The sequence below is a fragment of the Chlorocebus sabaeus genome, chromosome 5 (genome assembly GCF_047675955.1).
Source record: "Chlorocebus sabaeus isolate Y175 chromosome 5, mChlSab1.0.hap1, whole genome shotgun sequence".
NCBI classification, from domain to species: Eukaryota; Metazoa; Chordata; class Mammalia; order Primates; family Cercopithecidae; genus Chlorocebus; species Chlorocebus sabaeus.
In genome coordinates, this window is record NC_132908.1 from 26401738 (window position 1) to 26427797 (window position 26060).

The 26060-nt window shown below is 52.7% G+C and overlaps 1 protein-coding gene and 1 long non-coding RNA gene across 3 annotated transcripts in view; one reads left to right on the forward strand and one right to left on the reverse strand.

The window, feature by feature from the left end:
• Window positions 1-6: 6 nt before the first annotated feature.
• ATP2A1 (ATPase sarcoplasmic/endoplasmic reticulum Ca2+ transporting 1) overlaps window positions 7-26060 on the reverse strand; it is a 28090-nt gene continuing 2036 nt past the window's right edge. The window contains exons 4-23 of one of the 2 annotated variants that reach the window (XM_007988879.3): window positions 25570-25674; window positions 23926-24064; window positions 21865-21945; window positions 18655-18740; window positions 18206-18503; window positions 16894-17060; window positions 11298-11386; window positions 10939-11041; window positions 10593-10724; window positions 7125-7250; window positions 6798-7016; window positions 3715-4050; window positions 2218-2438; window positions 1915-2117; window positions 1636-1721; window positions 1390-1523; window positions 1154-1271; window positions 867-984; window positions 567-610; window positions 7-133 (exon numbers count right to left, since the gene is read on the reverse strand). In XM_007988879.3, the coding sequence (XP_007987070.1) occupies window positions 606-610; window positions 867-984; window positions 1154-1271; window positions 1390-1523; window positions 1636-1721; window positions 1915-2117; window positions 2218-2438; window positions 3715-4050; window positions 6798-7016; window positions 7125-7250; window positions 10593-10724; window positions 10939-11041; window positions 11298-11386; window positions 16894-17060; window positions 18206-18503; window positions 18655-18740; window positions 21865-21945; window positions 23926-24064; window positions 25570-25674 (2766 nt within the window). In that variant the 3' untranslated portion in view covers window positions 7-133; window positions 567-605. The remainder of the gene's footprint in view (window positions 134-566; window positions 611-866; window positions 985-1153; window positions 1272-1389; window positions 1524-1635; window positions 1722-1914; window positions 2118-2217; window positions 2439-3714; window positions 4051-6797; window positions 7017-7124; window positions 7251-10592; window positions 10725-10938; window positions 11042-11297; window positions 11387-16893; window positions 17061-18205; window positions 18504-18654; window positions 18741-21864; window positions 21946-23925; window positions 24065-25569; window positions 25675-26060) is intronic. The other variant, XM_007988860.3, reaches the window with a different exon arrangement.
• On the forward strand, window positions 3735-6697 carry LOC140711665 (uncharacterized). Its single transcript, XR_012092939.1, has 4 exons — window positions 3735-3830; window positions 3942-4044; window positions 6268-6390; window positions 6512-6697. It is a non-coding gene; the product is annotated as an uncharacterized lncRNA (long non-coding RNA).

The window sequence follows — 26060 nt, forward strand, 5'->3', positions numbered from 1 at the left end:
TAAACAGACACATGACGGGGGTGTGGGGGACAGGACGGGGGTCTGTGCCACAGCTCTGCCTGAAGATGCGTCACTATCAGGGTGGGGAGGACAGGGCAAAAGGACGTTCACTTCCTTCTTTCATCTTCTGGATCTGGAAGGGAAAAGAGAAAGGATGAGGCAGGCGGCGGGAGGGCAGCGAGGTCCCTCCCAGGTGCATCTTCTAGGCACATACTTACCTGGAGGCTCAGAAGCTTACCACCGCGCCAGTTCCTCCCTTACTCACCTGCGTCCCCAGACACCCCGCCCCCCCACTGCAGCCCCACAGCAGAGACAGCCCAGCACACAGCCAGCGCAACGCAGCGCAGCAGACGGGCCCAGAGGCTGGCACTGCCCGGGGCCTGGGAGCCGAACTGACGCCCAGTGGGAGGCCAGCGGCCCACCCCGACTGGAAGCACGGCAGCAGCAGCGGCAATGGCTCCAGGTGGAGCTGCGAGCGCAAGTGACCTTGGATGCGATGCGCAAGGGGCTGAGGGGGCGCGGGTGGCAGGGGCACAGCAGCTGGGGTGAGGGCAAGGGGGTGATACCTGTGACACGGGCTCAAAGAGATGGAGGAGGGGGAACAGTTATCCTATGGCCAGAGAGGACAAGAGGCACCGTTATCAAGGCGGGGAGGCAGTGTGGGGGCTGTGGGGGCTGAGGAGGCAGTGGGGCTGCCCTGGAGATGTGGCCCCTGCAGGCGCAGGGGGAACGGGCGGACACGGGTCCTGCCAGGGCTGAGGAACTTAACCACCTGCAAAGTAGGGGGCAGGGCGGGGCAGGGGCAGCGTCGGAGGGAAGGGGCTGTGGTGGAGCCAGGGCTTGGGGACAGAGAGGGCACTCCTTACCCTCTAGGTAGTTCCGAGCAATGAACTTGAGGATTTCGTCGAGCCCAATGACCGGCAGTGAGATCTTGAGGACCATGAGCCAGTGGGCGAGGTCCAGGGCCTGGAGCTTGAAGATCATCTGGGGCAGGGGACAAGCACCCTCTCAGGAGCGGGTGGGGAGAGAGCCAGAGACCCGCACTGCCCAGCCCACTCCCAGCAGCCTCCCACATCGGCACCCCTGGTGGGAGTGGTCATGCCGTGGGCTCCCCAGCGCTGGGGTGGGTGGCCCTGGGCGGGAGTAACCTCACCGGCAGGGGGTCAACGTAGAGGATGAGGAAGTGCAGGGACATGGAGAGGCAGATGGAGCCCACCAGCCAGATGTTCACCCAGGGTGGCATCCGCAGCAGGGACTGGTTCTCGGACAGGCTGCAGAGAGAAAGGGGAGGGAGAAGGCGCAGTGAGGAGGGAGGAGGCAGGTGGCACAGTGGAGGACATGGGCAGTGGCCTCAGGGGAGGGTGGCGGGCATAGCGTGGGAGGGCCCACCTGTTGAGTGCGTTGCACATCTCGATGGTCACCAACACGGACAGGGCCATGGTCATGGGCTCAGAGGCCTCAAAGACCTCACAGTCTACGCCCTCGAAGTGGGCGTTGTCCTCGGTGCACTGCATGAAGTGAGTCTGCAAGGAAGGTATGGGAGACCGAGGTCCAGGGCCACCTCCATGCCACCCTCCTGGTCCCCTCCTGCATCCCCGCACCCTCCTGGTCCCCTCCTCTGTGGCCTCCCCCTACCAGCTGGCTGTAGTTGACATGAGGCCCGTCCTCAGCGTACATGAACCACCAGGCAGCCGCTCCCACGGTGGCTGCACCCACATAGCCTGTGGTGGAGAGAGGGGAGTTGGGGGTTAGAGCTGGGGAGATGGGAGGCATCGAGGGTTGAGGGCCTCAAGTGGCCATGGACAGGCTGGCCAAGGAAGAAGACCCTCTCAGCACCTGTGTGGGGAAGCTGGTGTCCCAGAGAGGGGGTTAGTCCCAAGGGGTGGGGAGGATCAAGGAACCCCCCCAGCTCACCCCCGATTGCCATGTAGCGGAAGAAGAGCCAGCCACTGATGAGAGGCTCCTTGGGGCTCCTCGGGGGGCGGTCCATGATGTCCAGGTCTGGTGGGTTGAAGCCCAGGGCTGTGGCTGGGAGCCCGTCAGTCACCAAGTTCACCCACAGCAGTTGCACCGGGATCAGGGCCTCGGGCAGCCCCAGGGCAGCAGTCAGGAAGATGCTGCGGGAAGGAGGTGGTCACATCTCTGTCCTGCCTCCCAGACTTGCAGCCACCCCACCCTGACCCCGGCTTCCTCCTGGACGCCCACCCAGCTGCTCACCAGACCACCTCGCCCACGTTGGAGGAAATGAGGTAGCGGATGAACTGCTTCATGTTGTTATAGATGGCGCGGCCCTCCTCCACAGCAGCTACGATGGTGGAGAAGTTGTCGTCGGCCAGCACCATCTCAGAGGCAGTCTTGGCCACAGCGGTGCCAGATCCCATGGCAATGCCAATCTCGGCCTTCTTCAGGGCAGGGGCGTCATTGACACCATCACCTGTCTGAGGGAGGAGGAGGAGGTGGGCTTAGGGCACCTTCCCACATCCCTCCTTTTTAAAAAAGTTTTTATTTTAGGGATGAGGTCTCACTGTGTTGCCCAGGCTGGTCTCGAACTCCTGGGTTCAAGCAGTCTTCCTGCCTCAACCTCCCAAAGTATTGGGATTACAGGCATGAGCCACCACACCTGGCCAAAAGCTCAGTTTAGAACAAAAATTGGCATACTTTTTTTTTTTTTTTTTTGAGACTGAGTCTCACTCTGTCACCCAGGCTGGAATGGAGTGGCACAATCTCGGCTCACTGCAAACTCCGCCTCCCAGGTTCAAGCAGTTCTCTTGTCTCAGCCTCCCGAGTAACTGGACTACAGACACATGCTACCACGCACGGCCAATTTTTGTATTTTTTGGTAGAGATGGGGTCTTGCCATGTTGGGCCAGGTTGGTCTCAAACTCCTTACCTCAGGTGATCTGCCTGCCTCAGCCTCCTTAAATTCTGGGATTACAGGCGTGAGCCGCTGTGCCTGGCTTTTTTTTTTTTTTCTTTTTGAGATGGAGTGTTGCTCTGATGTCTAGGCTGGAGTGCAGTGGCGCAATCTCGGCTCACTGCAAGCTCCGCCTCCCAGGTTCATGCCATTCTCCTGCCTCAGCCTGCCGAATAGCTGGGACTACAGGCGCCCGCCACCACGCCTGGCTAATTTTTTGTATTTTTAGTAGAGATAGGGTTTCACCGTGTTAGCCAGGATGGTCTCGATCTCCTGATCTCGTGATCCACCTGTCTCGGTCTCCCAAAGTGCTGGGATTACAGGCTTGAGCCACTGCGCCCGGCCTTCATTTTTTTTTTTTTTTTTTTTTTGAGAGAGGGTCTCACTCTGCTGCCTAGGCTGAAGTTCAGTAGTGTAGTCATAGCTCACTGCACCCTCAAACTACAGTGCTCAAGTGATCCTCCCACCTCAGGCTCCCAAGTAGCTAGGACCACAAACATGTGCCACTGTGAGGCTAAATTTATTTTTAAAATTTTGTTTTAGTAGAGATGAGGTCTTGCTATGTTGCCAAGGCTGGTCTCGAACTCCTGACCTCAAGTGATCTGCCCACCTCAGCCTCCCAAAGTGCTAGGATTACAGGCCCAGCCCACATATCCTTCTTTAGACTCTTCCTTCAGGATCTGAATCCCCACCCTTCTTGCATCTTACCAGGGCCCTCCTGCCCTGGGCCCCACTCTCCCCAGCACAGTCATCTGGTCATCTCCATGAACACTAAGGCCCAGCCACCTGGGGCCTCTCACCATGGCTGTGATCTCATCGAAGGACTGCAGATACTCCACAATCTTGGACTTGTGTGAGGGCTCCACGCGGGCGAAGCAGCAGGCACGTCGGCAGGCTTCCCGCTGTTCAGGCAGAGGTAGGTCATCGAACTCTCGGCCGGTGTAGGCACGATCGGCCACCTCCTCGTTCTCCCCAAAGATGCCAATTCGCCGGCAGATGGCAATGGCTGTGCCCTTGTTGTCCCCAGTGATCATGATCACCCGGATCCCAGCATCACGGCACAGCTGGATGGAGCCCATGACCTCCTTGCGTGGAGGGTCCAGCATGCCCACCACACCCACGAATGTCAGGTCCGTCTGGGGAGATACAGCAGAGAGCCACCGGTCAGATGGGGATCTGGAAAACTCCCCTAGAGGAAGCTGGTAGCGGGTGGGGATGGGGTGAAAGGTCAGGAAGTGGTGGTGGGGGGCGGGAAGACTGAACCCTAGACTTGCAGCCTCAGGGCCTGGTGTCAGACCTCAGTGGGGCCTTGGAAGAGCAGAGGCAGGAAATGTCTCATTCATCTAAGCACCTGCGGGTGCTGATGGTGCCAGGCCCATCATGGGTCCAGATCATACCTTTTTTTTTTTTTTTTTTTAGAGACAGGGTATTGCTCTGTCTCAGACTGGAGTGCAGTGGTGCAACAGAGTGATCATAGCTCGCTGCAGCCTCAATCTACTGGGCTCAAGCGATCCTCCTACCTCACCCTCCCAAGTAGCTGGGACTACAGGCATGCACCACTGTGTCCAGCTAATTTTTTTTTTTTTTTTTTTTTTAGTAGAGAAAGGATCTTGCTATGTTGCCCAGGCTGGTCTCACACTCCTGGGCGCAATAGATCCTTTGGCCTCAGCCTCCCAGTGTGCTGGGATTACAGGCATAAGCTACCATGCCCAGCCCAAATTGTGTCTCTTTCCTTTTTTTCTTTTTTTCTTTTTTGGTTTTTGAGATGGACTCTTGTTCTGTCACCCAGGCTGGAGTGCAATGGCAATGGCATGATCTCAGCTCACTGCAACCTCTGCCTCCCGAGTTCAAGCGATTCTCTGCCTCAGCCTCCTGAGTAGCTGGGATTACAAGTGCGCACCACCATGCCTGGCTAATTTTTTTATTTTATAGTAGAGACCTGGTTTTACCATGTTGGCCAGGTTGGTCTCAAATTCCTGACCTCAAGTGATCTGCTGGCCTTGGCCTCCCAAAGTGCTGGCATTATAGGTGTGAGCCCTGATACGTGGCCCCCAAATTGTGTCTTTTTTTTTCAGGATGGAGTCTCGCTCTGTTGCCCAGGCTGGAGTGCAGTGGTGCGATCTCTGTACACTGCAACCTCCGCCTCCTAGGTTCAAGCGATTCTCCTGCCTCAGCCTCTGGAGTAGCGGGGATTACAGGTGCCCACCACCATGCCTGGCTAATTTTTGTATTTTTAGTAGAGACGGAGTTTCACCCTATTGGCCAGGCTGGTCTCAAACTCCTGACCTTGTGATCTGCCTGTCTTGGCCTCCCAAAATGCTGGGATTACAGACATGAGCCACCACACCCAGCCAAAATGTGTCTTTCTTTTTTTTTTTTTTTTTTTTTTTTTTTTTGGAGACGGAGTCTTGCTCTGTCGCCCAGGCTGGAGTGCAGTGGCCGGATCTCAGCTCACTGCAAGCTCCGCCTCCTGGGTTTACGCCATTCTCCTGCCTCAGCCTCCCGAGTAGTTGGGACTACAGGCGCCCGCCACCTCGCCCGGCTAGTTTTTTGTATTTTTTAGTAGAGATGGGGTTTCACCGTGTTAGCCAGGATGGTCTCGATCTCCTGACCTCGTGATCCGCCCGTCTCGGCCTCCCAAAGTGCTGGGATTACAGGCTTGAGCCACCGCGCCCGGCCAATGTGTCTTTCATAGAAAGAATGTGAACTGGAAGTGAGGTACTGCTTTCTGCTTTTGGCAGTGCCACTATGTGACCCACAACTTAAAAGAAATCCGGCCGGGCGCGGTGGCTCACGCCTGTAATCCCAGCACTTTGGGAGGCCGAGGCGGGCGGATCACAAGGTCAGGAGATCGAGACCACGGTGAAACCCTGTCTCTACTAAAAATACAAAAAATTAGCCGGGCGCGGTGGTGGGCGCCTGTAGTCCCAGCTACTCAGGAGGCTGAGGCAGGAGAATGGTGTGAACCCGGGAGGCGGAGCTTGCAGTGAGCCGAGATCGCGCCACTGCACTCCAGCCTGGGCGACAGAGCAAGACTCTGTCTCAAAAAAAAAAAAAAAAGAAATCCCCTGTATAAAATGAAAGGAGGGACTAGTGCTGTTCTGGGTGCTGGTCCAGTACAAGTAAGGAGTCTTTGCCAGAACACAGATCAATTGCCTCAAGACAGTCTCGCTACAGAAAACACAATAGCTGAACCCCCTATGTGCTCAGTGGCATTGGCTCATGTTCTGGTTCCAGTGGCTCACCTTGTCACCGAGCGCAGATCACAATTAGAGTAACACTGGGCTAGACGATTCCCAAGGTTCATTCTCTCTTTTTGTGTGTGTGTGTGTTTTTTTGTATTTTGTTTTTAGAGACAGGGCCTTGTTTGTCATGCAGGCTGGAGTGCAGTGGTGTAATCATGGCTCACTGCAGCCTCCACCTCCTGGGCTCAAGTGATCCTCCCACCTCAGGCTCCCCAGTAGCTGGGACTACAGGTGTGTGTCACCATGTCCAGTTCATCTCTTTTCTTTTAACATTTTTAAAAATGTATTTTACTTTTTACTCAGACCCCCATGAATTTAACCAGCTAATTAAAAAAAATTTTTTTTTTTATAGAGATGGAGTCTCACTTCATTGTCCAGGCTGGTCTTGAACTCCTGGGCTCAAGTGCTGTTCCCACCTCAGCTTCCCAAAGTGCTGAGATTACAGGCGTGAGCCATTGCACCTGGGCCTTCCAAGGTTCTTTGAAACTCTAGTGTCCTGTGATTCCATGGCCTGCACTAAGGAGCCATCGACTTGACTGACAAGGTAGGAAATGAGCCGGGTGGTGGAGCTGTGAGTGGACGGCTGGGGCCCGGCCCTTCACCAGCTTCATGAGAGTGGGAGGCTCCCAGCTGCTTACCTCATATTCTAGGAACCTGGCAGAATCATCCAGGATCATTTCCTCTCGCTTCGGGGGGGTGTCCCTTGTGGCCAGGGCCAAGCAGCGCAGGGTGTCCCGGCCAGTGCCCCACTCCTTGATCACTGCCATGATCTTCTCCTTCACTGGCCCCGTCAGTGGCACCCGGGTGGTGCCAACTCGCACATAGTTACAGCGGTCGATGACGCCCTCGGGGGCACCCTAGGATACCAGAACAGCATTCAGAGACCACCACTTTCCTTCCAGGGCACAGTGACAGGGGCCAGGAGTAGGAAGAAGAGGGGGCTGAGGCGCATTCTAATTTCTGACCTTGACAAACATCTTGTTGCCCACAGCAGCCCGGGAAGATTTGGCTGGGGAGCAATAGACAGACATGGACTTCCTGTCTCGGGAGAACTCCAGGGTGAATTCCTTCTTCATTAGCTGGCGGATCACCTGGAGAGGAGACAGGGAGGGGAGACCAGGTCTCTTAAAAACGGTTAAAAAGAATCTGGAGGTCAGAGCAGACCCCAAGCTAAGGCTGAGACAAACGCTAAGTCTGGTCCCTACAGCACAAAAGGAGAAAATCCCAAGGCTAGTGTTGCCATGGTGCTTCAGGGTCCCAGGTTAAAGCACAGGAGAAACAGGATGGCCTATTGTGGCACTGTCCCATAGAACTTTCATTATTGGCCAGGTGCGGTAGCTCATGCCTGTAATCCCAGCACTTTGGGAGGCTGAGGTGGGTGAATCACTTGAGGTCAGGAGTTCGAGACCAGCCTGGCCAACATGGTGAAACCCCGTCTCTACTAAAAATACAAAAATTAGCCGGGCACAGGTTTCAGTGAGCCAAGATCGCGCCATTGCACTCCAGCCTGTGTGACAAAGCAAGACTCCGTCTCAAATAAAAGAAAAAAAACTTTCATTGTTTATTTTTATTTACTTATTTTTTCTTTAGAGACAGGGTCTTGCGCTGTCTCCCAGGCTGAAGTACAGTGACGTGATCATGGCCCACTGCAGCCTTGGCTCTGGCAATCCTCCTGCCTCAGCCTCCCAGTCAGCTGAGTAGCTGGGACCACAGGTGTATGCCACCACTCCAGGCTAATTTTTAAAAAGTGTTTTAAAGATAGAGTCTCCCTATGTTGTCCAGCCTGGTTTCACTCCTGACCTCAAGCAATCCTCTTGCCTTGGCCTCCCAAAGCATTGGGATTACAGGCATGAACCACCACACCTGGCCCTATAACTTTCAGTAATGATAGAAATGTTCTGTGATCTGCACTGTACAATTGGTACAACTGAGCAATTGCTGTGGAGCATTGGAGGCGCTCTGTATATTATTTAATTTGAATTAATTTTTATTTATTTATATTGAGATGGAGTCTTGCTCTGTTGCTCAGGCTGGAGTGCAGTGGTGCAATCTTGGCTCACTACAACCTCTGCCTCCCAGGTTCGAGCCATTCTCCTGCCTTAGCCCCCTGAGTAGCTGGGATTTTAGGCACACGCCACCACGTCCAGCTAATTTTTGTATTTTTTAGTAGTAGACCAACCTGACCAACATGGAGAACCCCCGTCTCTACTAAAAATACAAAATTAGCTGGGCGTGGTGGCACATGCCTGTAATCACAGCTACTCGGGAGGCTGAGGCAGGAGAATCACTTGAACCTGGGAGGCGGAGATTTCGGTGAGCCGAGATCACACCATTGCACTCCAGCCTGGGCAACAACAGCGAAACTCTGTCTCAAAAAAAAAAAAAAAAAAAAAAAATGAAGGCCCGGTGCAGTGGCTCACACCTGTAATTCCAGCACTTTGGGAGGCTGAGGCAGGAGGATCATGAGGTCAAGAGTTTGAGACCAGCCTGACCAACATGGTGAAACCCCATCTCTACTAAAAATACAAAAACTAATTGGGTGTGGTGGTGCATGCCTGTAATTCTAGCTACTCAGGAGGCTGAGGCAAGAGAATTGCTTGAACCTGGGAGGCGGAGGTTGCGGTGAGCCGAGATCGCTCTACTGCACTTCGGCCTGGGCAAAGGAGAAAGACTCTGTCTCAAAAAAAATAACCTCATCTCTACTAAAATACAAAAAGTTAGCTGGGCGTGGTGGCTTGCATCTGTAATTCCAGCTACTAGGGAGGCTGAGGCGGGAAAATTGCTTGAACCTGGGAGGCGGAGGTTGTGGTGAGCTGAGATCGTGCCACTGTACTCCAGAATGGGTGACAGAGCAAGACTGTCTCAAAACAGACAAACAAAAAGAATGAAAGCCTTTTTCACAAAATGTATCATGGATACTTCTCCAAAAAACAAAACAAAAATAAAAGGAACAGAAAATCAATAGCCAGGAGAAGTGGTGCATGCCTATAGCTTCATCTACTTGAAAGGCTGAGGCAGGAGGACCACTTGAGGCCAGGAGTTAAAGGCCGCAGTGCGCTATGATCACACCTATGAATAGCCATTGCACTCCAGCCTGGGCGACAGGCCAAGACCCCATCTCAAAAATAAATAAATAAAAATTTATGTTTGCATTATAATTTATAAATTTTTAAAATTAATCCTCTATTGATAGGTATTTAAGTTGTTTTCAGTTTGTTTGTTTATTTTTAAGACAGGGTCTCCCTCTGTTGCCCAGGCTGCAGTGCAGTGGTGCAATCACTGCTCACTATAGCCTTGACCTCCTAGGCTCAAGCAGTCCTTGCACCTTAGCCTTCCTAGTAGCTAGTGGACAGTTTTGCACCACCACACCCAACTAATTTTTTTCTTTCTTTATCATTTTTTTTTTTTTTTGAGACGGAGTCTCGCTCTGTTGCCCAGGCTGGAGCGCAGGGGCGCAATCTCAGCTCACTGCAAGCTCCGCCTCCCGGGTTCACGCCATTCTCCTGCCTCAGCCTCCTGAGTAGCTGGGACTGCAGGCACCTGACACCATGCCCAGATAATTTTTGTATTTTTAGTAGACATGGGGTTTCACCGTGTTAGCCAGGATGGTCTCGATCTCCTGACCTCGTGATCCGCCCGCCTCGGCCTCCCAAAGTGCTGGGATTACAGGCATGAGCCACCGCGCCTGGCCCTTTTTTTTTTTTTTTTTTTTTTTTTTGTAGAGATGGGGTCTCACTATGTTGCCTAGGCCAGTTTTGAACTCCTGGGGTCAAGTGATCCTCCCACCTCAGCCTCCCAGAACGCTGGAACTACAGGCGTGAGTCTCTGTGTCTCACCTGCTTTTTTGTTATATTAAATAAAGTAGCAATGAGCATTTTGTACATACAAAAAAAGAGAGAAAGAGAGAAATGTGGGGAATATAATTCACCAGAGAGAGGCGCTTAATGGAGACGTTCAGCAAGTATCAATAGCAATAACTGGGAGTGACAGTCCCAGAAGTGGCTGAGTTCATCTGGGCAAGGAAAGGCTTTCCCTGTAGGTGCAGCAGCCACATTTCCTAAATCCTAAGTCAGGACTCATGATCTGCTGAAAGCAAGTGTGCTTCTAGAAACAAAGGGATAACAGATGAAGTTGGGGCTGCTCCTGGATGGGTCCCTTGTAGTTTCCGTGTCCAGCTTTGTCCACTTCAACTCAGGACACAGCAGGCAGAAGTGATCATAGATCCATCAAGGGCATAGCTGCCAGGCAGCCCCAGGGACAATGGGTCCCACCCACATCAGCCTGCGGAGAAGCTGCGGGGGGCCGTCCACTGCCTGGGTGGGGTCCCAGCACAGGCACTAGGCTCTACCCAGTCCAACCAGGGCCTCTGCCTTCCTCTGGTCTGTGCAGCATAGAGTGGAGATGGCCCTGTGGCAGGGGCTCTGCAGGCTCACCGAGTTGCAGGCGTTGGCTCTCTCCACCTTCGAGAGGCTTCTCACATCTGTGTTGAATACATTCATCTTCTCCACCAGGGTGGTGAGTGCTGTCTCGGTGGCCTCGCCAACCTTCTCATAGACACCTTTGGCCTGAGATGGGCAGAGGAGGAAGAGGAAGTAGGTGCCCCAGGCTCCCACCTGTCACACCCACCTTCCACCTAGTGTAAGAAGGAAGCAAGCCACTGCCTCCCTTGCATGCTGGCAGAGGACTGGGTGTACTGGGTCCCCTTCCTCCAACCCTTTCCTCCTGGCCTTCAGAGGAGGCTCAGACTCTGAGCCAACTGGAAGGGGAAGGAGAGGTTACCTCGTTGAAGTCCAAGGAGGAGTCATTGCAGAGGGCACAGATGGTGGCCAGCTCCACCAGCCCGTCATACTGCCCTGGCCGGACTGGCTTATCATTCTTCAAGCTGGCAGCAGGGTCGGAGGAGGAAGGGACAGAGACAGTGGAGAACAGGGAATGAGATGCAGAGAGCGCACAGGAAGAGCAGGCAGCCGAGGGTCAGGAAGGACAGTAGGGAGAGCCAACTTGGATATCAGGAGAGAACAAGGTCAGGGAGGAAGGGGAGAGTGAAAGGAAAGCAAAACCACATGGAGGGTCCCAGGGAGAAAGGGGGTGTGGGGAGGGGCGTGAGGAGCTGGGGAGAAGTTGCCTGGGTGACTTACACCTCTCCCTCTGGAGCGTAAGTGGAGCCGGTGATGGAGAACTCATTCAGGAGGCAGATGTCCCCATCCACCTTATCAATGATAAACATCTGCAAGGGAGAAGGGCAGGCACACAGATGTCCACCTCTCCCCATCCCGAGGTGGGCGCCTGCATCAAAGGAGGCCTGCGCTGCCAACACCTACCCTCCCACCCTCCTACTCACCCCTCCCTGTCCCCCACCCCCCGTATACCCTACCCACTTCCCACCAAGCTGTTGCAATCATTCTCCATCAAAGCCTTAAAACAATCGTTACTGAGGCTGGGCGAGGTGGCTCACACCTGTAATCACAGCACTTTAGGAGGCTGAGGCAGGTGGATCACCTGGCAGGAGTTCAAGACCATCCTGGCCAACATGGTGAAACCCTGTCTCTACTAAAAATACAAAAATTAGCCAGGCACGGTGGCACGCGCCTGTAATCCCAGCTACTCTGGAGGCTGAAGCAGGAGAATCGTTCGAAGCCGGGAGGCAGAGGTTACAGTCAGCCAGGATCGTGCCATTGTACTCCAGCCTGGCAACAAGAGCCAAACTCTCAAAAAAATAATAATAATAATAAAAAATAAAACACACGCACACACACAAACAAGAGTGACTGCAAGCTATGCTGGAGCTTCTGTAGATCAGTTAATAAAATAAGATGGAACACAATAAGGTGTGGTAGGGACTGTGGCAAACGGCCGACCTGTTGGCACCTGGACCGTCTATAGCTCCAGCTGCATGTGGCCAGATCTTCCAGTTTTGCAGGAAGAGCTAGAAAATCAGGTTATCTTCCTGTGAAATCTCTTGACTTTTTCTTTCTTTCTTTCTTTTTTTTTTTTGAGACAGGTTCTTGCTCTGTTGCCCAGGCTAGAATACAGTGGTGTGATCATAGCTCATTGCAGCCTCGACCTCCCAGGCTCAAGTGATCCTCCCACCTCAGCCTACCCAAGTAGTTGGGGCCACAGGCACATGCCACCATGCCTGTCTCTCTCGGTCTCTCTTTTTTTTTTGGTAGAAATTTGGTCTCACTATGTTGCCCAGGCTGGTTTTGAACTCCTGGGCTCAAGTGATCTTCCTGCCTTGGCCTCCCAAAGTGCTGGAAGTACAGGTACCCACCATGATGCTGGGAGTACAGGCAACCACCATGCCCAGCCTCTTGACTTTCAAAAATATGGGCAATTCTTTTTTTTTTTCTTGAGATGCAGTTTCACTCTTGCTGACCAGGCTGGTGCAATCTCGGCTCACCGCAACCACCGCCTCCCGGGTTCAAGTGATTCTCCTGCCTCAGCCTCCAGAGCAGTTGGGAGTACAGGCAAGCACCACCACACCCAGTTAATTTTTGTATTTTTAGTAGAGACAGAATTTCGCCATGTTGGCCAGGCTGGTCCTGAAATCCTGACCTCAAGTGATCCACTCACTTTGGCCTCCCAAAGTGCTGGGATTACAGGTGTGAGAATTCATTCATTTTTATGAAACACAACAGGAGCCGAGTCACACAAGTCTGTGGTCTGGCTTTGTGGCCTGTGCATTAGAGGGATGTGGAGAACGCAGTGCCCAGGAGGAGTGGCCTGCCCTGAACCCTGGGCAAACGCAACAGAGACTGGGCTTTTCATTCCCGAGAAGAGAGATTGTTAAGATGGGTTCCAAGACAAAAAAGTTCTGTGGTCAGAAAAAAACTTGGGAACCTCTGGGTTAAACAAAGCAGAATCCGTCTTCTTTACACAGTCAGCCTCCTCTAAGGCTTTCAAATACCAGCAGGCGTTACGGGTCTCTCCCAGGAGCCAGGGTTACAGCCTTTCTTGCCCTGATCTGACCACACAGCCCTCGCTTCTCAGAACAGCAATTTCTAGTTCATGGGTGTAGTCTTCCACAAAACTCTGTGTAGGGCAGGGGTTCTTGGCCTGAGGTCAGTGGAAGACCCCTCAAGGAGCCCAAGAACTGAGATAGCCAAGAAAAAAATGACAGCTTTTCTTGTTCTCAAGCTGACATTTGACATTTCCTTCCAGTTATGCATGTTGTCAACAGACCACATTAGTATTAGCAAAACCTGTGACTGTCACCAATTTAATCACAGATACTTTCCTCCTATCACATTACCGCTGTTGCAGATCTCTCAAAATAGCATAATTTATGCTCACCACTGCTTCAACATTATGATAGTGCTTAGACCCACTGCGAGAACTCCCTATTTAATGCCTTAATAAAGAAGCATGCATGTTGCCAAATTACAAAATTGTTTTTAAAATATTTTGATAGAACTATATTTCACAATCATTGGTTTCCTCTGTAACCCTATGTATTTTTCATATGTATTTTTATATTTTTTACTTTGTTATTTTCATTTTTTAATTATTATTATTATTGTTATTTGAGACAAAGTCTCTCTCTGTTGCCCAGGCTGGAGTGCAGTGGTGCGATCTCAGCTCACCGCAACCTCCGCCTCCTGGGTTCAAGTGATTCTCCTGCCTCAGCCTCCCAAGTAGCTGGGATTACAGGTGCCCACCACCATGCCCGGCTAATTTTTTGTATTTTTAGTAGAGACAGGGTTTCACCATGTTGACCAAACTGACCTCAGGTAATCCGTCCGCCTTGGCCTCCCAAAGTGCTAGGATTACAAGTGTGAGCCACCGCATCTGACTACTTTTTTTTTTTTTTGAGACAGAGTTTCGCTCTTGTTGCCCAGGCTAGAGTGCAATGGCACGATCTCAGCTCACCGCCTCGGCCTCCCAGGTTCAAGTGATTCTCCTGCCTCAGCCTCCCAAGTAGCTGGTACTACAGGCATGTGCCACCACGCCCAGCTAATTTTGTATTTTAGTAGAGACAGGGTTTCTCCACGTTGGTCAGGCTAGTCTCGAACTCCTGACCTCAGGTGATCTGCTCACCTCGGCCTCCCAAAGTGCTGGGATTACAGGCGTGAGTCACTGTGCCTAGGCTTTTTTTTTTTTTGAGATGGAGCTTTGCTTTTGTTGCCCAGGCTGGGGTACAATGGCGTGATCTCAGCTCACTGTAACCTCCACCTCCTGGGTTCAAGCGATTCTCCTGCCTCAGCCTCCTTAGTAGCTGGGACTACAAGCATCTGCCAACACACCCAGCTAATTTTTGTATTTTTAGTAGAGACAGGGTTTTGCCATGTTGGACAAGCTATTCTCGAAATTCTGACCTCAGGTGATCCACCTACCTTGGCCTCCCAAAGTACTGGGATTACAGGCGTGAGCCACTGTGCCTGGCTTCCTATGTATTATTATTATTTTTTTTAGATGGAGTCTTGGTCTGTTGCCCAGGCTGGAGTGCGGTGGCACAATCTCGGCTCACTGCAAGCTCCACCTCCCAGGTTCACGCCATTCTCCTGCCTCAGCCTCCCAAGTAGCTGGGACTACAGGCACCTGCCACCACGCCCAGCTAATTGTTTGTATTTTTAGTAGAGACGGGGTTTCACCGTGTTAGCCAGGATGTTCTCGATCTCCTGATCTTGTGATCTGCCCGCCTCTGCCTCCCAAAGTGCTGGGATTACAGGCGTGAGCTACAGTGCCCTGCCTCCTATGTCTTTGTAAAACAGAATCCTGGCCAGACGCAGTGGCTCACTCCTGTAAACCAGCACTTTGGGAGGCCGAGGCAGGCAGATCACTTGAGGTCAGGAGTTAGAGACCAGCCTGGTCAACATGGCGAAACCCCGTCTCTACTAGAAATACAAAAATTAGCTGGGCGTGGTGGCGTGTGCCTATAGTCCCAGCTACTTGGGAGGCTGAGGAAGGAGAATTGCTTGAACCTGGGAGGTGGAGGTTGCAGTGAGCTGAGATTGTGCCACTGCACTCCAGCCTGGGTAACAGAGTGAGACTCCATCAAAACAAAAACAAAAAAACCAGAATCCTGTTTTGTTTATTTATTTTTTAATTTTCTATTTTATCTTTAAGAAGATGTGGTCTCACTGTGTTGCCCAAGCTAGCCTAAAACTCCTGGGCTCAAACGATCCTTCTGCCTCAGCCTCCCTAAGTGCTAGGATTACAGGCATGAGCCACTGTACCTGGCCCTATTTTATTTTACTTTTTTTTGTGTGTGTGAGGGTCTCGCTCTGTTGTGCAGGCTGGAGTACAGTGGTGTGATCACTGCTCACTGTAGCTTTGACCTCCTGGCTCAAGCAATCCTCTGGGTTCAAGTGATTCTCCTGCCTCAGCCACCTGAGTAGCTAGGACTACAAGTGCGCACGACCACATCAGGCTATTTTTTTTTTTTTTTTTTTGTAGAGATGGACTCTCACTATGTTGCTTAGGCTGGTCTCGAACTTCGGGGCTCAAGTGATCCCCATCCTCCCACCTTGGCCTCCCAAAGAGATTACAGGCGTGAGCCACCACCCCCAGCCTGTTTTATTTTATTTTATTTCTTTGCATTTCATTTTATTATTTAAGACAGAGTCTTACTCTGTCACCCAGGCTGGAGTGCAGTGGAGCGATCTTGGCTCACTGAAACCTCTGCCTCCTGGGTTCAAGCGATTTTCCTGCCTCAGCCTCCCCAGTAGCTGGGATTACAGGCACACACCACCATGCCCAGCTACTTTTTGTATTTTTAGTAGAGATGGGGTTTCACCATGTTGGCCAGGCTCATCTCGAACTCCTGACCTCGTGATCTGCCCACCTTGGCCTCCCAAAGTGTTGGGATTATAGGCGTGAGCCATTGCGCCTGGCCTGTTTTATTTTATTAATATGCATTTGAAATATTATACTGAGAAGACCTCAACTGCAAAGGGGTGTGAGGCACAGAAAAGATTAAGAGCCACGCTTTAGGAAATGCTGTTCACGGTCAGTGTTGGCAGGCTGGGCGGGCCCTGTCATGAATGACCATTCAGGAGAGCCATCCACTTCACAGGCAGAAGCTTTGGGGCCACACAGACTTGAGTTTGAAACTCAACTCTGTTACTTATTAACTGTGCATCTTGGGGGAAGTCATGTAATCTCTGAGCCTTTTTCCTCTTCTAAAAAAGGAAGTTAGGCTGGGTGCTGTGGCTCACACCTATAATCCCAGTACTTTGGGAAGCCAACGGGGGCACAACACTTAGACCAGGAGTTTAGGACCAGCCTGGCCAACATGGCAAATCCTGTCTCTATGCAAAAAAATTAGCCGGGCATGGTAGCAGGCACCTGTAGTCCCAGCTACTAGGGAGGCTGAGGCAGGTGAATCGCTTGAACCCAGGAGGCAGAGGTTGCAGTGAGCCAAGATCACACCACTGCACTCCAGCCTGGGTGACAGAGTGAGACTCTGTCTCAAAATCATAATAATTTTCTTTAATTAAAAAAGATGAAGTTAATGAGACCGTCCTCTGAATGGGCTATTGTGGGGGATGAGAGACAATGTGTGGCAGTGCCTGGTGCATGGATGGTTGTCAGAGTGAGCTGTCTGGCTGGGACACAAGGGTCCTCTCTGATCCCCTTCATGGCAGACAGGATGGTGTTCTACTGCCCTTTGAGCATTTTGCAGGCCCAGATGAGAAGCCAGCAGTGATGAAGGCAGACCTCTATCTTTGGAGGGCCCATTTTACCCCCACAGGCAGCCTTCTGACTGAGTGCGCTGCCCACACTGCTCCTGACCTTGCAGACAGACATCTGGTTGGTGGTGAGGGTGCCTGTCTTGTCGGAACAGATGACAGAGGTGCAGCCCAGGGTCTCTACGGAGGGCAAGCTCCTTACAATGGCGTTCTTCTTTGCCATCCGGCGGGTACCCAGGGCCAGGCAGGTGGTGATGACTGCAGGAAGACCTGTGGGGAGGGAGGGAGGGTGTGAGGGAACCTGCAAGGGGAGGGAGGGTGTGGTCTGTAGTCTGCTAAATAGTAGCCCCCAGCTACTACTGGTGCACACCTGTAATCCTAGCACTTTGGGAGGCTGAGGTGGGAGGATCACTTGAGGCCAGGAGTTTGAGACCAACCTGGGCAACACAGCGAGACTCCTCTGATAAGATTTAAAAATTAGCTGGGCATGGTAGTGATTGCCTGTGGTACCAGCTACTTGGGAGGCTGGAACAGGAGGATTGTTTGAATCCAGGAGTTTGAGATTACAGTGAGTTATGATTGTGATACCATGCTCCAGCCTGGGCAACAAGAGTGAGACCTTGTTTCTATTAAACAAACAAACAAACAAACAAACAAACAATAATGGTCCCTAAAGATACCAGATCCTAATCCCTGGAGCCTGTAAATGTTACCTTACTTGGAAAAGGGGTCTTTGGGCCGGGCATGGTGGCTCATGCCTGTAACCCCAGCACTTTGAGAGGCCAAGGCAGGTGGATTGCTTGAGCCCAGAGTTCGAGACCAGCCTGGCCAACATGGTGAAACCCCGTCTCTACTGAAAACACAAAAATTAGCCGGGCCTGGTGGCATGCACCTGTAATCCCAGCTACTTGGGAGGCAGAGGCAGGAGAATCACTTGAACCCAGGAGGAAGAGGTTGCACTGAGCCGAGATTGCGCCACTGCACTCCAGCCTGGGTGACAGAGAGAGACTTGATCTCAAAAAAAAAACAAAACAAAAAACAGGCGCGGTGGCCCACGCCTGTAATCCCAGCACTTTGGGAGGCCAAGGCGGGCAGATCACGAGGTCAGGAGATTGAGACCATCCTGGGTAACACAGTGGAACCCCGTCTCTACTAAAAATACAAAAAAATTAGCCAGGCGTGGTGGCGTGTGCCTGTAGTCCCAGCTGCTGGGGAGGCTGAGGCAGGAGAATGGCGTGAACCCGGGAGGCGGAGCTTACAGTGAGCCGAGATCGCACCACTGCACTCCAGCCTGGGTGACAGAGCAAGACTCTGTCTCAAAAAACAAAAAAGAAAAAAAGAAAAAAAAGAAAGAAAGAAAAGGAGTCTTTGCAGATGGGATTGCAAATGGGAGGAGAAAAGAAAGGTTTTCGTACCTTCGGGGATGGCAGCCACAGCCAAGGCCACAGCAATCTTAAAGTAGTAGATGGCCCCGCGGATCCAGGAGCCCCCATGGACAGGGTCATTGAAGTGGCCAATGTTGATGAGCCAGACAGCCACACAGATGAGGGAGATGACCTTGGAGAGCTGCTCCCCAAACTCATCCAGCTTCTGCTGCAAAGGGGTCTTGTCCTGTTCTGTGGCAGCCATTTGGTCTCGGATCTTCCCAATCTCAGTGCTCACGCCGGTGGTGGCCACAATGCCCAAGGCCTTGCCAGCTGCAATGTTGGTGCCCTGGGAAGGGAAAGAGGAGGCAGGGAATCAGGCAAGAGGTGACCTTCATGCCGCATTCCCCCACGCCATCTCTTCTCACACCGCCATGTTTCTCTCCAACCCGGGCACCTGGCTTGACTAAGCGTGTGACAGCTGGTCCCAGATTGCTCACCGAGAAAAGCATGTTCTTCTTGTCCTGGTTGACAGCTCGGGGGTCAGGAACGGGCTCTGTGTGCTTGATGACAGATACAGACTCGCCTGTGGAGAAGGGGCCAAGGGGTTTTCAGATGACATCATGTCCTTCTCCCAGGCTTCCCGTGCCTAACTCCCTGCTCAGCAGGACAGCTCCTGGTAAGGACCAAGTAGCCATCCTGGGGGATGTCTGGACTCTGGAAAAAGCTGCTGAAGGCAGCTAGGAAGTCCATTGCTCCTTTTTTTTTTTTTTTTTTTTTGAGACAGAGTTTCGATTTTGTCACCCAGGCTGGAGTGCAGTGTCAAGATCTCAGCTCACTGCAACCTCTGCCTCCCAGGTTCAGGCAATTCTCCTGCCTCAGCCTCCCAAGTAGCTGGGATTACAGGCACATGCCATCACACTTGCCTAATTTTTTTTTTTGTATTTTTAGTAGAAACAGGGTCTCACCATGTTGGCCAGGCTGGTCTCGAACTCCTGACCTCAAGTGATCTGCCCACCTCAGCCTCCCAAAGTGCTGGGATTACAGGTCACCGTGCCCGGCCAGAAGTCTACCGCTCTTAAAAAGACCTTGAGCCGGGCGCGGCGGCTCAAGCCTGTAATGCCAGCACTCTGGGAGGCCGAGACGGGTGGATCATGAGGTCAGGAGATCGAGACCATCCTGGCTAACACGGTGAAACCCCCATCTCTACTAAAAAATACAAAAAACTAGCCAGGCGAGGTGGCGGGCACCTGTAGTCCCAGCTACTTGGGAGGCTAAGGCAGGAGAATGGCATAAACCCCGGAGGCGGAGCTTGCAGTGAGCTGAGATCCAGCCACTGCACTCCAGCCTGGGCGACAGAGCGAGACTCCATCTCAAAAAAAAAAAAAAAAAAAAAGACCCGAGCTCGGCTTGACCACTAACAAGCTGTGTGACTGATCACCTAACTTCCATGTGCTCCTCTGTAAAATGGGGACAAGGACATGTACACTGCAAAACAATATATTGGGTAAAAATCAAATAAGTGGACATATTTGGAACCACACTTTCAACTGTCAAGCATGTTTCTGGGAGGAAGGGGGACCCACCCTTAGAACCATGCCTCCCTCACCCTAAGAGCAGGGGCTCAGCAGCAGGCCTGGGCCAGCCTAGCCCTTGACCCCTGGGACCATGGGGAATGTTTTCTGCCTCTTCTTCGCTTCTCCCTGCCAGTGCAGAAACAGAAGCAGCTATGGTGGTTTTATAGAGACAGGGTCTTGCTCTGTTGCCCAGGCTAGAATGCAGTGGTGTTATCATAACTCACTACAACCTCAAACTCTTGGGCTCAAGTGATCCTCCCACCCCAGCCTCCCAAACAACTGGGACTACAGGTGTGCAGTACAATGCCCAACTAATTAAAGAAAAAAATTTATAGAGATGGGGTCTTGCTCTGTTGTTCATGCTGGACTGCTGTGGTAATCATAGCTCACTGTGGCCTCAAGCTTCTGGGCTTAGGCAATCCTCCCACCTCAGCCTCCCAAGTAGCTGGGACTACAGGTGCACATCACCACACCCAGCTAATTTTTAAAATTTTCTTTATAGAGATGGGGTCTCACTGTGTTGCCCAGGCTGGTCTCAAACTCCTGACCTCAAGTAATTCTCCTGCCTCAGCCTCCCAAAGCACTGGGATTACAGGTATGAGCCATCACGCCCTGCCTAGCAGCCATGGTTTTCAGTGTATCTGAACCCCCTATCTTGTCGTAGAATCTCATGTCTCCTCCCTGGAGGATTTTTGAGGAGGCTGAAGGAGACAGGACAGTTCTCGAGGTGTGTGTGACCCTATGTCCATGTGGAAGGGGTGGGCTCGCGGCTATCTAGAGAGTAGGCAACAGCATCCAGCCTTCTCCCACTACTCATCCCATTTCAGGCTTGGGACAGAATGGAAACATCAAGCAGGCTGGGCGCAGTGGGTGGCTCACACCTGTAATCCCAGCACTTTGGGAGGCTGAGACAGGTAGATCACGAGGTCAGGAGTTCAAGACCAGCCTGGCCAAGATGGTAAAACCCTGTCTCTACTAAAAATACAAAAATTAGCTGAGTGTGATGGTGGACGCCTGTAATCCCAGCTACTCCAGAGGCTGAGGCAGGGAATTGCTTGAATCTGGGAGGCAGAGGTTGCAGTGAGCCGAAACTGCACCACTGCCCTCCAGCCTAGGTGACAGAGCAAGACTCCATCTCAACAAAAAAAAAGAAAACCTCAAACAGTGCTGCCACCACTGCCACAGCCACTGCTAGTGAGCCAGGGGGAGGCCCTGGTGCTGGTTTTTTTTTTTTTTTTTTTTTTTTGAGATGGGGTCTTGCTCTTGTTGCCCAGGCTGGACTGCAGTGACCTGATCTTGGCTCACTGCAGCCTCAGCCTCCTGGGTTCATGCGATTCTACTGCATCAGCCTCCTGAGTAGCTGGGACTACAGGTGCCTGCCACCATGCTTGGCTAATTTTTGTATTTTTTGGTAGAGACAGGGTTTCACCATGTTGGCCAGGCTGGTCTCTAACTCCTGACCTCAGGTGATCCACCCACCTTGGCCTCCCAAAGTGCTGGGATTACAGGCATGAGCCACTTTGCCCAGACTTTTGTTTGTATTTTGATAGAGACAGGGTTGCCCAGGAAGGAGTGCAGTGGTGTGATCACAGCTCACTGCAGCCTCGACCTCCTGTACCCAGGTGATCCTCCCGCCTCAGCATCCTGAATAGTCAGGACTATAGGCACTCAACAACATGCCCAGCTAATTTTAAAAAATTTTTTTAGGCCGGGCGCGGTGGCTCAACCCTGTAATCCCAGCACTTTGGGAGGCCGAGACGGGCGGATCACGAGGTCAGGAGATGGAGACCATCTTGGCTAACACGGTGAAACCCCGTCTCTACTAAAAAATACAAAAAACTAGCCGGGCGAGGTGGTGGGCGCCTGTAGTCCCAGCTACTCGGGAGGCTGAGGCAGGAGAATGGCGTAAACCTGGGAGGCGGAGCTTGCAGTGAGCTGAGATCCGGCCACTGCACTCCAGCCTGGGCGACAGAGCAAGACTCCGTCTCAAAAAAAAAAAATTTTTTTTAGAGACAGGGTCTCTCTATGTTGCTCAGAGAGTGAGGGTTCTCTGTCTTTCCACTCACCTCCCCCTTGTTGCCTCTTCCTTCCCACATCCCTCCCCCATGCATCTTCCCACCCAAGCCAGCAGACCTGTCAGGATGGACTGGTCAACCCGCAGGGTGGTGGATTTGATGGCGAGGATTCGGATGTCTGCAGGGACTTTGTCTCCCACTGTGGAGAGAGTAGGGAAGAGGGAGGTCACTTGGGAATGGAATTTTCTTCCTTCCTAAGAAAAACCCAATTGTGTCTGACTCATTCTCCTCATCCATCCTTCAGGTCTCAGGGAGGCTCCCAGGGCTTGCATCAGGCCCTTGGCATGAGCTCCTGAAGCTGGCAACCACCCATCGTGACACCCATCCCTTCTGCCCCCATGTCCATGGCGAGCTGGAGTCTCATTCTGTTCTCAGGTTGATCTTGAATTCCCACATCTCTTCCCACTGGCTGTGAGCCCTGAGAAGGGATGGGCAGGCATACTGCTCAGCACATAATACATGCTAAATAAATGCCCACTGAATGACTGGAGGCGAAATTAAGGACAGTCCAGCTGTAGGACAAGAAGCTAGAATTGAGAATGGGAGACAGGAGTGAGAAAGGCAAAGAGGAAAGGCAAGGAAAGAACTCAGGGAAAACAGGGTGTGTTAGAGAGAAGGGGTATTGGGGTGAGAGAATGAAGTGGACAGCCAGGGAAGGCAGGGAGAAATGGGAAAATATGGAAATTGAGAAAATCGAGGGCAACCAAGAGAACAGTGGAGGGCAAGGCAGGAGAGGAGTGAGCGGAAGGTATGAGTGGGCAGGACTCAAGGCAGCAGGGGGCATAGGGTGGTCATGGAGGGGACCACATATCAGGAACCTGACAGCTGGGTCTGAGCATCTCAGGGAGGCAGGGAGGTGAGGAGCTGGGGAGAATAAGCTGGGAACATGGACAAGACAGGACGGATGGGGCGAGAGAGAAGCGGGGGGGGGGTGGGGGGTGAGCAGGAAACAGGTGTGGAGGAGCAGGGCCGGCAGCACAGGCTGGAGAGTGAATGGGTGGAGGTGAGGCCAGGGAGATGCACAGGTGGGTTGACAGGCACGTGGAAACCACCTTGGGGGCGGCTGGAGAGGTGGATGCCCAGCCAGACTCAGAGACCTTAGGAGGAGCCTAAGAACCTCCCAGGGCCGCTGCCTAATTCCACACTGGTCCCACGGATGGTACTGGGGACCGGATCCAATCGCTTTCCTTTCCCTCTGTTTCTAAGGCCCCCTCCTGTGCCAGAGGAAATGGACCCAGGAGGGAGGAGGGAGGTCGGGATGGAGTCAGGCGGGACGGCCTGTCACCCAAGCCTGTGTGATATTTATAGACATTCATGGCGCTGACTTCATGCTGTCACGGCGGTAATGGGGTGCCGGGGTCTTCGGCCTGCCCTCACTCCCTCTCCCCAGGCTCCCTGGGGTGGTGACTCGGGTGTCTGCCACAGGGAAGGAGGCCTCAGAAGAGCCATTCCCCCTGGCAGGGGCCTGGAGCTTCGGAAAGGCCTGCTCAGGGCAAATATAAAAACCGCTGAAGGGGGCAGAATCCCAGTAATCTTAGCCACCCAGCCCCCACCCCTCCCTGGCCAGGCATTAAGTGTCCCTTGCCTCGGGCGGGGCCCTCCTTGAGCTCCCTCCTCCCCAGTCCCGTGCTCCGTGCAGGGCCTGAGTTTCCCTTACATGGCCGGGGGCTCGAGCCTTCGGCCTCCCTCCTCCCTTCTGCCCTCGCTCCTTCCCCTTTGAGAGGCCTCAAGGGCACGGAGAGGTCAAGACTGAAAGCTGACCAAGCTTGGGGTGGGTGGAAGGAGGGGGAAGCCAGGCCCCGGGAGGGGGTGGAGACGGGGCCGTTGGCAGGGACCGAGTTCCACCTGTTGCCTGCAAGTACGAGTGCAGGGTGAGAGGATGGAGAGCAGGGGGTCTGCCTGCAGCCTCAGGGACAGGACTGGCTGTTCCTGCTGGGACTCTGCTAGCGAAGGGGGGCTGTGGCCGGAGTGGCCTGGGATGACCTTCTGAGGAGTCGGAAGGAGAAGCAGACTCCGCCATCTTCCTGGACACCGGGATCTGAGCCTGACCAGCCCCCAGCGTCTCCTAGGCCTCGGTCCCAAAGCTTCGCATCCTGGACCAGCCGTCCCTGTCACTCACCAGCCACCTCCACGATGTCCCCGGGGACGATGTCCCGAGCCTTGATCCTTTGCACTGCCTTGCGGTCAGCCCGGTAGACCTTCCCCATCTCTGGCTCATACTCCTTCAGGGCCTCGATGGCATTCTCTGCGTTCCGCTCCTGAGGAGACAGGGTGGAGGAGGCATGGTTATGCACAGGAGGCAGGGTTATGGAGTTGTGGCTCCTGGCACAGGGGAGGCAACAAAACCCCACATGGGCAGGGGTGTGTGTGTGTTGAGGAAACTGTCACCTACAGCTGAAAACAGGTAAGAGGGTTTTGGGGAGAGAACAAAGAAGAATCAAAGAAAATCAGGCTGGGCGTGGTGACTTGCACCTGTAATCCCAGCACTCTGGGAGGCCGAGGCAGGTGGATCACTTGAGGTCAGGAGTTCAAGACCAGCCTGGACAACATGGTGAAACCCCATCTCTACCAAAAGTACAACAAAACAAAACAAAACAAACAAACAAACAAAAAACAAAGCCTAGCGTAGTGGCACGTGCCTGTAATCCCAGCTACTTGGGAGGCTGAGGCAGGAGAATCACTAGAACCCGGGAGGCAGAGGTTGCTGTGAGCTGAGATCACACCACTGCACTCCAGCTTGGGCGACATAACAAGACCCTGTCTCAAAAAGAAAAATCTAAATAAAAAATCAAAGAAAATCAGAGGCTGTCCTGTAGATGTTGTCCTAGACCTGCCAGCACCACAGACACAGTGGCTCTGCTGTACCTGTAACACTGGGGCAAAGAGAAAGTGCTATTTCTTTTTTTTTCTTTTTTTCTTTCTTTTTTTTTTTTTTTTTTTTTTTTTTGAGACAGGGTCTCACTCTGTTACCCATGCTGGAGTGCAATGCAATGGCACAATCTTGGCTCACTGCAACCTCCACCTCCCTGTTCAAGTGATTCTCCTGCCTCAGCCTTCTGAGTAGCTGGGATTACAGGAATCTGTCACCATGCCCAGCCAATTTTTTGTATTTTTAGTAGAGATGGGGTTTTACCATGTTGGCCAGGCTACTCTTGAACTCCTGACCTCAAGTGATCTGCCCGCCTCAGCCTCCCAAAGTGAGAAAGTGGCTATTTCTATCCTCAGTGTTCAGAAACCAGTGAGCACCAAAAAATGGCTTATAGCCTGACATTTCTTAGAACCAAAGCAAGGTAGCATTTGGGTTTTCACTATGGAAACGACCTAAAACAAAACAAAACAACAACAAGAACAACAACAACAACAACAACAACAAAAACCCAGGAAGCAGAGGACAGGACATGTAGAGGGTGGTGAAGTCAGAGGAAGAAGGAAATCAAGCTAGCGTCTATTGAATTCTTACTGTGTGCCAGGCACATCCATCATCTTAGTCGATTTCACACTGGATTGCTAGCCCCATTTTATGGATGAAGAAACTGAGGCTCAGAGGGATGAAGGAACTTGCTCAGGGTCACACAGCTAGGAAGTGACAGTGGGTCACAGTCTCCCACCTCTTCCCCACACTCCATCCCATTCCAGACCAGGGGATAGGACCAGAGGAAGAGGCAAGTATGGGGGAGGTGATGGAGGAGGAGGAGACTGGAGGGATGGTTGGCCTCTCCTTCAGTGTTGGGACATGAAGGGGTGAGGAAGGGTCAAAGCTAACCTGCCAAACCCCCACGATGGCATTGGCAATGAGGATCAAGAGGATGACAAAGGGTTCAACAAAGGCAGTGATGGTCTCTTCACCTTCCTCAAACCAGGCCAGCACCTGGAGAGCAGGGGAAAGAATGACAGGTAATGAGGCCCCGAAAGGGGTGGAGAAAGGAAGTGGCCCACTGCAGAGGGGAGAATTGCGCAGTAGCCAGCAGGGGGACCGGGTATGGTGGGGACGCTGTGGCCCCACATTCGTCTGTGGGTCTGTCCACCCACTGCAGGCCCTGCCACCGCCTTACTCAGCGGGATGGGCGCGCACAGACTTGCACCAGTAGGGGGATTAGCTGGGAATGCTTTCAGGTTTCCCTGACCAAGCTGCTGGCTTAGAAGCGAAGCTCAGGCCAACTCCCCGCACAGCCACATCCATCCCACAGGAGCCAAAACCCGAGAGGAAAAACCCTGTGGTCCTCGCAGGCCGTCTGATCCCCGCAGCCCTCCCCC